The sequence below is a fragment of the Netta rufina genome (assembly GCF_964035555.1).
Source record: "Netta rufina genome assembly, chromosome: Z".
NCBI lineage: Eukaryota > Metazoa > Chordata > Aves > Anseriformes > Anatidae > Netta > Netta rufina.
The window spans coordinates 13033732-13047690 of record NC_140126.1 but is presented as its reverse complement, the minus strand read 5'-3'; the positions used below and the strand labels follow the sequence as shown (position 1 = coordinate 13047690).

The 13959-nt window shown below is 37.6% G+C and overlaps 1 protein-coding gene across 2 annotated transcripts in view; it reads right to left on the bottom strand.

Moving 5' to 3' along the window:
* PARP8 (poly(ADP-ribose) polymerase family member 8) overlaps positions 1–13959 on the bottom strand; it is a 110364-nt gene that overhangs the window by 54027 nt on the left and 42378 nt on the right. For both annotated transcript variants that reach the window (XM_084305188.1, XM_084305189.1), the window contains exon 3: positions 4034–4071. In XM_084305188.1, the coding sequence (XP_084161314.1) occupies positions 4034–4071 (38 nt within the window). The remainder of the gene's footprint in view (positions 1–4033; positions 4072–13959) is intronic.

Sequence of the window (13959 nt, the reverse complement as noted above, 5' to 3'; positions counted from 1 at the left end):
GAACCAGTCTTTCTGTCACCTTCACGCAGAGCTACCACGTCTGGCACTACCCCACACCTTCGCCTACTTCCACTCCTGCGCTGTCCCGTGAGGTAACCCAAGTAGTCTGTGCACAGCACAGCAAACACATACTGCGAGCAGGTAGCTGCTCCCGGAGGCTGACCCCACTTTCCCCTGAGTGCTGCACTCCGTGGGCACCACAACCTGCTCCATCTGCTCAGTCCGCATCTGCTCGGCTACATGCTTGGCACGGGGACATGTTTTAGAGCCACGGCACAGCGAGAGTAAGAGGGGCTGCCTCCAGCCATCTGCCAGCACTCGCTCCTCCTGCCACTTTTGTCAGTCTGTAAACTATGCACCCAGGGCAGCTGCTTCTCACCCTCCCCCTGACCCCCTGCCTTGCCTCTATTTGCAGGCTCCACCTTGCCATCACCATTTCAGTGCCAGCATCACCACGTTGGATGGCTCTGGGCATACAACACATGCCCACTCCTTTCCCAAGTCTGGAAGCGTAGCTTACTGCTGTAGAGAGCATCATTTAGATCTAAATAAATTTAGCCAGCTCTCACTATTTGGGTGCAGGTAAGGAAATCCATGTGCTAGAATGTATTGCTATATGAAAAAGTAGGAAATACAGCAATCTGTGCTGTACGGAATATATGATTACCAAGAATATATGGAAAAAAGGCTGACTGAATTAAGGTTTTATTGATTTTAATTACATTTTATGCCTATTGCTTGTCATTCTTTCATGGCAGCTGGATAATATTTTTCACTGCCAAGCTTTTGTTTTCCTTTTCTACTTGGCAACCGCTGCTTTTTTTGTATTTGTTTCTGTGTGTGTGTTTTTCCTTTCCTGTCCTGTCAGTGTAATGAAACTTGAAATGAAGATACTGGTTTTGGTCTGCTTTCTTCAAGATCCCATTTCCAACACAGTTAGGTGGAGTCTGCCTGAACCTGTTGCAGGTAGGCAACCAATTCCTCACTGCCAATCTGGGTGTCCCCATCTCTGCTGCAGTCTAACGCAGTCTAAGAGAGGGATGTTTCTGTTAATGTGTCCATAACCCACAAATCACCAGGATAAAAGACCACAGCAGTTCTAAAAGTTTATGGCAGCTAGCAAGTATCAGTCAAAACATATATTCATTAGCAAAATACTTGCTGCTGTAATGGTTCTCACAGGACTCATGATCCACTCATATTAAAGGGACTTTAGTCTACTCATTGATGTTATATTCTGTAACTGCTTCTTAGGAGCGCTATCCTCCCCCACTTTTGTAAATGCTGTGAGAAAATGGTTACCAAGATATTTTGCTTGAACTGTTATTATCTGCCTCTAAAATTTTTAGTTATATTTTCACATTTTCAGCAATGTATAAATAACTTTCAGACATTACTGTCTCAACACTCTTCTGATTAACTTCTTCAGTGCACCATTGTGAGCATATTTTTAGCTTTCACTTGCAATTATGAAACTTTCAAACACATTCTATTACTGAAAGTTGTCATGTCATATTATGGTTCCCAGAGGTATGATTTACTGCTTAGCTGTTTGTAATCTTTTGATGCTTTATGAAGCAATTCAGCAATATCTGCACACTGTTATCAGTGTCAATGTGGTGATGCTGCATATAAAATACCAGTGCAGGGAGATAGAGTATACACAGTACCCAAAGGTCTTTTTATGCTATCTAAAATTCACTTGTGGTATCACTTCTGGCTGAATGAACATTTGTAAAGCAGCACTTTTATCTCTCCATATATTTATTACATACACTAGCGATTTATCTGATAATCAGTTCTAATGGTCTTCTGCTAGTATTTGAAGTTTGATCCACTGTGTATTGCACACCCTTAATCTCTAAAGGATACAACTTTGATACAGCTACACACTAATTGACTTAAACCATGATCTGTAAAGACTTATCCAGTGGGAAACTTATCTGATGGGCATCTACTGCTCTGAACTCTAGTAACAAGCAACAATGCTTGAAAGGCATATTCCAGCTGAGGAGGAGGATACCAGTAGAGAGTTTCTTTACTTGACACCACCTCGCTTTGATGTGTCCCTAAAATATCCCTTAAAATACATGCCAGAAAAGGGATAACATTGCTGCTGATCATGGCTAACTTAAAAGATTTAGTACAAATACAGGAGACAAAGACACTGGCTCACCAAATCAGAGTGAGTATTTTCAGCATCAATGTTGTAAAATGGCAAAGAGTCATTATCATTCCTAACACACTAGATATCTCTTCTTCACAAAGCAGATGTACATACCATGAAAGCTTGAGATAGCAAAAAAAATACTACAACAGTGCTTCCAAAGGCCCGAAGGGTTAGATTTCAATCAGTAAACATGCACAACTGGTTTGCTCCCCATCACCAAGTCAGCTACAGTGTAAAAAGATCAAATTTTATATGGCTTTAAAAAATAGGGGATGATGGCAGAGAATACCTATTAGGTTTCAGGGTGAAAGTCATTTAGGCCTGTAAACCATCAGTGCATGCTGCAAAGAGCATCTGTAAGGGAGGTTTGAGGTCTGTCAGACAGAAGAGCTTGCCTGCCAGGAGATGAAATCTCATTTGCTGCAGGAGTACCTGCTGGTTCAGTGTTCTGTGTTGTCATTTAGTTTAGGGGTTCCCAGAGAATAAGTTCTATGGGCGCGTAATAGCTTTATCACTGAAATGAATAAATCCAGTACTGACACTTAATTGAACAAACCATCAACATTTTTTTCTAACTATTGAAAACAACTATTTGTTTTTTTCATTGCCAGGCCAATCCAGTAACCAATCTATCAATTTACGAGTGGTATGACTGTACTTTATGAATCTCACTTTCTACACATAATACCTGTTGAATAGATCGTTATTAGTAGCAGTTTTTCCTGGTGAAAAAAAAAAAAAAAAAAAGAAAAAGAAAATCTCTCTCTTAAAGGTTGTATGCATTCTTTAACAGAATCAACTGTATTTATCATCACTGACACACTGATTTCTCTCTGAATCTGCTTCAAACACTGGTATTTTGACCAGACAGTCTATGCCTGCTTATTAGTGAAGAAGAAGTAAAACCTCACAACTTCAGAAATTCCAAAAGAATCAAGAAATATTTCTTTTACAAATATTTGGAAATATTTCTTTTGGAAATATTATCATTTGGAAATGTTATGGATAATGATAAAGAGAGAGGCTTTCATATAATTCATAGTATTTACGTTATTAAATATTCCTAGGATACAAAATACACAGTGTGGTGCAATCCAGCAGTACTGCCATATACCACTGCTTACACAGTGTCCCATTTATCTCTCCTGTTTCTGCTAACCTCTGTGCCATAAAAATATCTGTGAAGGCTCTTTGTGAAGGAAATCAGGGAAACAAGTTAGCTTAATATTACCTTTTGCTCTTGGCTGATTGTCTTTCACATGGATAATTCACAACCGTACAGGTTGGCCACGTGGTTACACAACTGCTTTTGCCAACCCGGCTCAGGGTATGGCAGGGAGGCAGAAGTGAGCAGCTGGGAACAGCTTTGCGAGCTTACGCTACCAAAGAGACACCTGTACACAAACCCTGACTCCTGCAGACCCTGAGAAGCAGCACTGCACAGTTCACAGGCTTAATTTTAAGAACGTGAGTTGTCAGTCTCATTAAGGTTTAACACACTGAAGTGCTGTGCTGGCCCCATGCCAGACTGCTCAGCCTCTTGAAAGATCAAGCTTTATCTACCATGCCAAAAAGGAGCCAGGCGCTTCCTCCCTCCTCTATCACTGTGTTGGCTCCAGACATGGAAAGCATCACAAGCTCTGGTCTCAGTAAACTTGTGAACTAGGTTTTCTCACCCGGACCCGGTTGATAAATGATACCTGAAAGGAAGAAATGACTGTGAAAATTATTTGACTAATGGAAAGTGATTAGCACAAGGATGCACCTGGAACACATTAACACCCTTTCAAATATTCTCATCTGAACGTTGTAATTTACAGTAACACATATATATGTGTCATGGACAAGAATGTTGCACAGTACCTGGGTAGTCCTCAGAGACATGCACTGAATAGGATACACTGCAAAGAAGAAAAGAAAAAAAAGAAACAACAGAATTAATAATAAGAATAACTGCTGGCATAAGATCTTTTTTCCTGTTCCTATATTATCTTATGTTTATTTATAGGAGCCTTATGGTTTCCAGGACAGAAGGTAACAGCTGATGGCTTTTGAAGTGCACAGTAATTTAAAAAAAAATGTCATGCCCATTTTGAAAGTTTACAAGTTTACTTGGCTAAATTGGCATATCCTGATTTCAACTTTCTTAAAAAGAATATCAAGACTGCATTATATTTACTTTAGAGTAGTATTTCACAATGTACTTTTGCTAAAAAAAAAAAAAAAAAAGTTGCTCTGTGAACATCAGAACTAGAAAAGCCCAGTTTTCTCTACATTTCTTCCTGGAGTTTACTCAGAGCTCAGCATGAAGCCCTTAACATGCTGTATGTTCTTAGTTTCAGCCAAGCTTTGAATTGCTTAGGCTTCTTCCTCTCCTCAAACCCCAGTATTTATAAAAATTGTGGCAATCTTATTTAACACCCACACCTCTCTGTCAAGTTGAGTTAAAATCAAATTGTAAAGAGCCACAGTAACACTAAAGAGCATCTTCAACACATGGATTACCAGAGCCTACCTCTTCAGAAAAGAGGGATACAAACATATTGTCCTCATCCTCTAGCTCAGCCTACATGTGCTTTTCCTAAGACCTAGCAAGATGCTCACTAAATTCACTACTGAGAGCAGTAAGAATGAACATGGTAGTCTGCTTAGTCATCTAAGTACCCTATTATTTTTATTTTCTTTATTTTTATTTTTATTTTATTTAAGGGTAACATACATCTTCATTTAGCCCTAAAAAAATTCAACTCTGCAACATGCTGAAAGCTTTCTGTTGTATAATTCATGTTCTTTCCAATTCTAAATCCTATAAATTGTATGTGTCAATGTACACATTTAAATAATACATGATACGTGTTCATGTCTGTAGTGAGTTAAGCAGACAGATAAAGATAGGATGGCACTGTCCTCTTAATAAATTCTGTTGTGTATTGTATGTTGTTGAAAACTGATTCGGTGAATCTTTTTCATTTACATGAATATAACTCCTGTGTAGACTATAAAATGAATGCACGTACAGCATTTTCTTTCTCTCTCAAGGACTTCAGTTAAATGAGCTCTGTTTCCACAATTCAATGACTGCAGGAGGAAATCAATATGAAAAAGTAGGTCTCATACTTTCTTCCCTAAATCAATCTATTGCAGCACAGCTCTGTCACCTGTTTTTGTACATAATCTTTTCTAGCATAATACATTTTATGTATTGTTTGACTAAGAAGCAAAGATGCCCATTTCTTCAACAGCTGCACATGTTCACATAAATGGGAGCAGAAAGAGTGTTTATTATATCTGACAACAGATTTAGCCACACAATTCTTGACAGCTTCAGTCATGCCAGGATTAAATCCCATCATTGAGTAATGTCAACATTTTGTGATTTTTCTTTTAGTTCCTTTCCAGCTTTTTGGATAGGCAGCATCTGTGTCTCATCATCTTGGAGCATTTTGCTTAAAGACTGCGGTATTTAAATCTAATTAATCTGTCATGGCATAAAATGCCACTATTTTAAGTAGGGAAATATTCCAAAATAAAGGAATATTATATCTCTGTGCAACCATGTGTGAAGAATTTTGTCCTGTGATTAAACATAATAATAAAATAAATAACAAAAAATCTGTAAATTAATGAAGGGCTGGTTCTTACTAAAACTATCCTTTAGATGTTGCGTTTGTAACCATTACTTCTTCCTTCTACTACCCCAAGTTGTACTTCAGTCTCACTCTTTTAGACTGGCAGCTTGTATAACTCTTCACTGCCACCAGAACTGCTGGGTATGGGTTTGACTACTGTCATATTGTATTATCTTAAAGTGTGGACTTTTATTCCAAGAAAATAAAAATCTTCCTAGAACCTAGGAGAAACCTCACTAGAACCTTTGTGTTTAAATTAAAAACCTCCCTCAAGCCAGTATAAAAGCTGCAGCAAAGAAGAGAAATTCCACATATATATGTACATAAAATAAGTTCTTCACATTGAGGAGAGGAATGGGGCTGGAGAAGTTACAGAATTTCCATCCATGACGATATTCACAGCTCAACTTGATAAGGCTGTCTGCAAACTAATCTAACCTTGAAGCTGGATCTAACTCTGAAGCTAGTCCTGCTTTGAGTGGGCGGGGGAACCAAGTAGCCTGCACAGGTCACTCCCTCCTTAAATTACTCTATGCTACTATGTGCAGAAACCCTGTGAAAGTGTGTTTCTCTTCCTTCTTCATCACGTGGTAGCTGTGACAGCAGCAACTGTGGTCACATTAAATGGAAACTAATGTGAAAAAATACACTTGTGAAAAAAAATCTCATGAGATGGAAATAAAATGCAAGGTTCATGAAGATGCAGGTTAGAAATAACCTCCAACCAGCTCCTGCAATGACTGTAGGCAAGTTCAAGGTCTGATACAGAGCCCACTGAATCTAGTAGTCGTCTCAGTACTGCGATGAATATTACCAAAGAGGGGAAAGAAAAGGTAAAAATTATATGAAGTAACATAGTTCTGTAAACCTAGTAATAAGAAGTCTCCCTGTGGGTAAAATTTCACCACCACCAAAATCTGATGTCACCTCCATCTGAAAAGCATTAACAGAAAACCTGGCTGCCAAACAAAAATCAAATCGTAATATGGTTAGAAATAATAATGGAATCTCATAAGCCCAAGCTGCAACTTCAGAGGAAAGATTATGAAAAAGATGTGAACCCAAGATTAAATAGTAAAATGCTTGAAAATAGCATATTTACTTCCAATTGTAACAAACCATCAGTTTTTACTAGAAACACTACTGACTCAGCTTAGGAATAAACCAAACTTAGCGGAGTCCTCAACTCAGCAGAATTACTTGTTATGTTGGGTGTGTCTAACCTGAAATTCTTTACACTCTTAGCCTCTTCCATCTTACCGAAAAAAAAAAGAAAAAAAAAAGTGGGAAATTGTCTTCTCCCTATTTAAATTCGTATTTCCAGCACACATTGGTATCTCTGTGCTGCCCTCTCCTCGGCATCCACAGGACATTGTACGCTAAGACACATCATGCCAGAGGAAGCTCCCATGGGAGCAGCCTTTTAGACAGGCCATTCCTCTTGCACATATTTAAACTCCATTTCAGAGAGAATAAATGACTTGTCAGAACCCCCAGAAAGAGGCGGTGCCTTGCTTGGGCTGGTAGTGATATGTTAGCTATGTTCCGGATACAGAATCAAAAAAAGTAATGAAAAAACAAAGTAAGACTACCAAATTGCGCAAATCTGTTTTATCTGTTCCAGCTCGCCCGTGATTGTCATGTGTGATCACACTTCAGCACACTTTTCTACACCCAGGATAAACTGTTTCCTACCATTTGTGCACCTGAGTTGTCAGAAACCCAGCTACACCAGGCTCACCTCTTGAGAGGCTCCGGTCCTGCAGCATTGAAATGTTTTCCCATTGACTTTAATGAGATTTGGAGCCAAGACAGGAACACAAGACGCTGATGGCTTAAGGCACCTTCAGAAACCACAGGCTCAGTGAAGACACAGATGTTCACCACCTCTCGGTGTTAAATCCTCCCAGAGCCAAAGAAATCCTGTACTGAAGCTGCCTTTTTGTTTAAGTACTCAGAAAGGCAACTGGAATTAATTTAGGCCTGGCCTCCACACAGAAGTACAACATGATTATTCCAGTGAGGGATGTGATTTTTCCTTCTGGCATAGCAGTTCCTCTGTACAACCCTAGTGAAGCTATTGCTATAAATACAGCTTATAGCACTATAATTTATTCCCATTCCCATAAACACATTCTAACCAGCCAACCATCACCCTGGCTAGTTCTGTTACATTGCTTTAGCTACATGAGCACAGTTAAACCCCTGGGTGTAAACAAACCCTCAATGATCATGTTATTTCTGTTTTATTCAGCTCAGACCCACTCCAGAAGGCATCCTACATTACATGTATTTCTCTTCCTTTAAGCTCAGAACAACCTTCAGACTTTACATGTAAATGGCCCTGTAAACTTTTTGTTATTTAACAAACAGTAAAGCAACATACGATAAATTAGTGAGAAATGTCATGTTTCACTGCTTATGTGATCTTAATGTAAACTTCTTATTGCTTGAAATAATACTAACATGCAGAGGGCTCTAGCCTTACTTAGTAACAACTCTATTCATAAATTATTTCCTGCAAGCATTTTCTAATGTGTTTTAAACGCATCTGTTTCTTCTTCAGAGAGATTATCCTACATAGGTCTATCTGCATTTGAGAACCAACTCATAAGCCAAATGGGAAGTCACAACATACCTGCTGCTTTTTAGGTGAATCTATCCCATTTTGTTACAGAACAAGCAGATTCACCTGCATTTGATATTACCACATTTTCCTGAAGTTAGTTAAAAGGGACTTTTAGCCTTTGTAGATTCACAAAGCTATTTGCAGAGTCAGGACTGAAATGCACACTAGTGAGTAGGCAAAGTGTCTACTCACTACATCGGCCTCCAACACTCTAAGACCCAAGAGAAGTAAGACTGAATGGCCTTCAGATAGCCCACCGAAGCAACATTTTTGAGATACTAAATCACAGTCCTATACAAGAATCCTTCATGAGCCATATCTTATGAGGTCAAAGTAGAGCCCAAACTGAATATACTACGAGGCAAAACATTACCCCAAAATGTAAGCTCCTGAGGAAAACAAACAAACAAACAAACAAACAAATAAAAATACACATGAAAACTGCTAAAGGAAGCAAAACACAATTTACTGAGACAAAGTATGTTCATAAAAAGGAAAAGTACCTGTTTAATCCCCTAAATGTAACAATTTTGTTCCCACAGGTTTAGTACAGAGAAAAAGTAGAAACAGCAACGTTCTTCCAAAGATCATCTTCCTGTCAAATTTCTACCTGTCTTTATGCACAGCTCTATCTCTCTAAATGAAATCGTAAGATTGTTTTCCATGCCTTGAACGATTTTACCTATCGTTGTATAAAATCATAGGGTCAGACATGCATCCCAAAGCCACAACATTGACACTGTAGCAAGAGTACCTGACGTATCTTCCCATCAAACTCACTTTATCTCAGCCCTACGCCAGCTGTAGTTTCTCTCTAGGAAAGAAATCCTTTAAGCTGAATTTCCAGCTGTTTTGCACAGCAGGAACAGCATGAAGCATCTGGCACAAGTCTAAGATTTATGCCCATGGAATGGTTCTGACAATTCAGCCAGCTCTGTCCCATGGCAGCTGCTGACTTACTGCTTTATTAAATGTGGAAATTGTGATCTAGTTTCTATTCCAGTTTTAGCACCTTCTACTAGAGCCAGAGCTCCATGTGCTAATGTTGCAGCTTACAAGCTTGCTGAAGAAAGGAAACAACATTTTTTATCACCTTATGATAGTCTGAATCCAATCTATAACAAAATGTAACAAGAAAGTTAATAAGACTTTCTCTATCTTAATGCACTTGGAGCTACAAAATTCCAAAGAAACTACATTTGCTTGCAATAGCCAAAATCCAAAATCTAGCTCAAGTTATGCAACAAGGTAATTAATAGGATGCGCAAAGCTCTATACATGAAAATCAATACTAACACTCAGGAAAGTAGCCTATGTACAAATATATAAGATTAGATGCTAGTGTGGGATTGATCATGTGCCAGGGTCAAATTCTGAACAAGCTGGTGAGTTGAAAGAAAGGTTAGTGAATCCCATTCAAGAATGATAAAATTACACCAGTGAAAACTTTGGGTTGAGGGCCTGTATAAGACTTCTGAAAGCAGAGCATGAAATGATATTTTCACTTTCTACTCTAGTTAAGGCAATAAGAAGGAAAAAGAACAAGTTCCAGTTGAACAGATGTAAATGAAATTGTAATCTTTTGCCAGTTTCTAGTTAGAGCATATATACTTTTCTTTAGTATCTACAAAATAAATAAATAAATAAATAAAACACATGCAACAGAAGAACAGCATTTCATGCCACTAATTGCACAGGAAGTATTTTCACTCCCACCTTCGCTTTGTACCCTGATCTTCAAAAATTCATCTAAATCCTTCAACATATTCCTATTACTTTCATGCCCTTTAGCCTTCTCTTCTACTTCAACAAGACCATAATCTGTCACTGAAGCTAGACGCTTCCTAATGTTTTAGTCTTTTCACTCAAATAAAATAAAAATAAAAATAAAAAATAGAATTCTACAACAAACACGTTAACACACTCCTTTCTAGCAATTCGTTTGAGAACCAGTTTGAAACCTAGTAGCTTAGCAATAAACCATATCACAAATACAGGGTGGAAATAGTGATTTTCAGAAGATGTGATGTGGGATCCCATCCAAACAGAACTCTCAAATTGGATCCCTGAAATGTATGACCTTTGAAAAAGTGCCTTGAGAACTGGTAGGAGATGGAAGTATTAAGTTATTGGTCAGCTGAAAAGCTCAGCAGGTTACTTCCACAGAGAATATGGAATACTTAAGAAGAAGCAAAATCTTTTTTTTTTTTTTAAGCTTATTTCTTATTTGAGTCAGCAAATTTTCTGAACAAAATTAAAATTCAAAACTAAAAGTTAAACAGGCTACAAAACACTTCAATGTCAAGTCTTTCTTCGAATTTCTATGAAGATGGCATACATGCAACTAACAGCAGAAGAAACCCAGCAGCCATAAGCAGCAATTTTCTATGGCAAATATCTTTCTTCTGCTTAAATTGACACTGACAAAAGACAAACCCTCCAAAATCAGATAGGGCAGAACCATTTTGTTTTACACTGAAAACAGCACAGACAAAATAACCATAAAAAACAACTGAAAAAATAAGCAAGAAGTACTACTGTTTTATCTACAGCTAGGCCAAACAAACTTAATGCAAATTCTTCTTTCAGCATTGAACTGTTACAACCACAAGTGAATGATAAATGTGAGGGGCTTTTGACAATTTGTGAACAAGTGAATTAGCAAAATACTTCATCATTTGGTCTCTACACCAAGTGTGCTACTGTACAATTTATTACCTTTCTATGAAACTCTTCAAAAATAATACAGTGATGGTATGGGAAAAAACAATCTTTCTCTTCTACACAGGACCTTTTGAAAGAATCCATCCCACTCAGCACACTCATCTAAGGAAGGGCTCCGCTGAAGCCGGTTTTCAGAAATGAAACAATGTCAACATTCTAAATGTGCTTGTTGGGTAAATTATTTAACCAATTATTGGTAATATTCTCTTTACAATGTCTTTAGTAAAAAAAATATGACAGTCTTAAAATGCATTTGTAAATGTACGTTTATAACAATATAATCTACCCTTTTAATTTATTGCAAATCACATTCATAAATGAAGTAAATACTATTAGTGTAAAGTGTAAAGATTAGCAAGTACTGCATTATATTCATTCATGGTATCTCTACAATGCAATCCCAATAATCTGACAAAAGTGTAAATAGAACTGAAAAAAGTTTCTTTTGCATAAAACATTAACCACAAAGTGACACTCATCTCCACATTGACAAACAGCAGTAAGAATCATGCAAGTTAGAATCATGTCATGTGTTGTGCTATCTTCCGTATTTCTGAAAATAAAAGTTTGCATAAGGCTTGTTAAAACACAAAGAAATATATGGGCTTTTTTCTCTTTCACACAGTCAAATAACTACGTAAATAGAGGACCTGTGTGCTTTTCTTTTTTTTTTTTTTTTTTTTTTTTTATACAGTGACATAAAAACTGATGTCATTAAATAAAGTAACAACTACTAAAAAACAACATTATTACCTTCCAGAGAAGATAATCAAGTCTTCACAAATAAGACTAAAATTTAAGAAGGTAGACTTAAGTTCTCCTGCACATAAGACAGTTATAGAAAAAGTGATAGCTGATCAAGGGTAGCAAGAATATTCTCACTATTTTTTTTTTTTTAAAGAATTTAGAACTGGAACTAAATCCCACTGAAGTCCAAAGGAATCCTTCATACATGACAAAGAAGATTACAGACAGGTTGCACAGAAAATACAAGACTTCTGGCCCCTGACAATCACCTGGTATTTCTGTAAGCAAGTACTTAATTACTTTGCTAAAAATTTTCAAGATGTATTCCAAAGGGTGCAAGCCTTGGTGATTGCTTGTTTTACACATTTGCACCTTGCTATACAACTGGACTGCATATACCTGCCACTTTATCCATGCTTGTGGATTTCTAAACAGCTTATTAAGTACTGTTTAAAATCTTTTGAATGTGTATGTGTGCATCCCAGCAACTTGTTTTCAGATATACAGGCCACCTTAAATATCTTTCTGAAACACATTAGTTCAATGAGTGTTTGTATCCCCTGTGATCCAGTAATTGATGACCCAGCATCAGGCACAGCAATTTTTGCTGCTCAATAGAGCCAGGTGCTTGCAAAGAACTGAAATTTGTGCACACTCTTTTCTTCCTTTCACTATGTATCAAATCTCCCTGTGGTGCACCTGCAATTATATGGGAAAGAATAACAAAAGACTGAGTAATCTTTTCCTTTGGATGTGTAGAATGTGTATGTGCAATGACATATGAGAAATCCCAGGCATATCTACTATTTCTTTTGATGACAAATGAAAACTACTCCAAAGGGATATGGGCAGTGTCAATACATCAAAACTAGCACTGCTATCATTTCTTGACATAACCTGGAGGAACAGAGGTGCTGAGTCAAAGCTATTGCATGTTTGCATTTGTCACTAAGAATAATTGTACTACTGGTCCTTTCACACAACCAAAGCACATCTGAATCAAATGGTGAACATTATTCATAAAGCACTGCTTGATTTAGCATGTTATTCAAATAAAGGGGACACAGAAGACTGCAGCTCAACCATTTCCCTTTTGCAAAGCTTCCAGTGAAAAAAAGCACAACAACTTCTAGTAAATGCACAGAAGTCTATGGGATTAATCATCACTCCAGCAATCATGAGGGCAGTCCTAAAAATAAAAATAGCACTTACAAAATAAGCAAATCAGGGACACTTGAGCATGTGCTATTTATCACTTGTTTTATACATAGAAAGTTACACTAAAATATGGCAATGTGCAATGGCAGATTGTTCACAACCAGACTATATCAAGAGCAGATTATTTCACTCATAATTACATAACCAGTGTCTTCTAGCAGTCACCCTGTCTGACCAGGTCCAGCTCAACATGACTCACTTCAAACTTCAGAAGGCTCTTCCTTCTCTCTGCTGATCACACTGGTTTGCATTCTCTCTCCATCAGCTCTTCAGACAAGCTCACTCTTCCCCAGCATACAGATCACCAAACAAACTGGACACCAACCTCTTAAACAAGCTCAGCTGCAACCAGATCAGCATAAATAATCACAGTCTTTGGGCACCATATTTCCAGGGTTGGGCCCTCTTCACCCACAATGTGTTTGCTATATTTTAGTTTTAGTTTAGTTTAGCAAACAATGTGTTTGCTATATTTTAGTTGTGTTTTTTTTTTTTTTTTTCAGGGGAAAAAAGGGTTTTTCTCTCTTCAGCTGCCAGAAGCAACCTTTCTCTTTTCCTTCTGGAGCATTGCTGCCAGAAGCAACCACATTATATGTTCTTTTTGGAACCAGTTAAGAATTATCTCAAAGCTGTGAGTTTTTGATCCACATTGTTCCTATTGCTTCTATTCTGAGACGTACTCTTTTGCCTATCATTCTAGTAACTCTGTTTTCAATTCACAGCAACTGAACAGAAAACTTTTCCAGCTCCTCTGTAAGTCCTCTGTGAACTTTTCCAGCTCCTCTGTAAGTCCTCTGTGTTGAGATCTTTCAAAACAAGAAAAAAAAAAAAGGATACAAAAA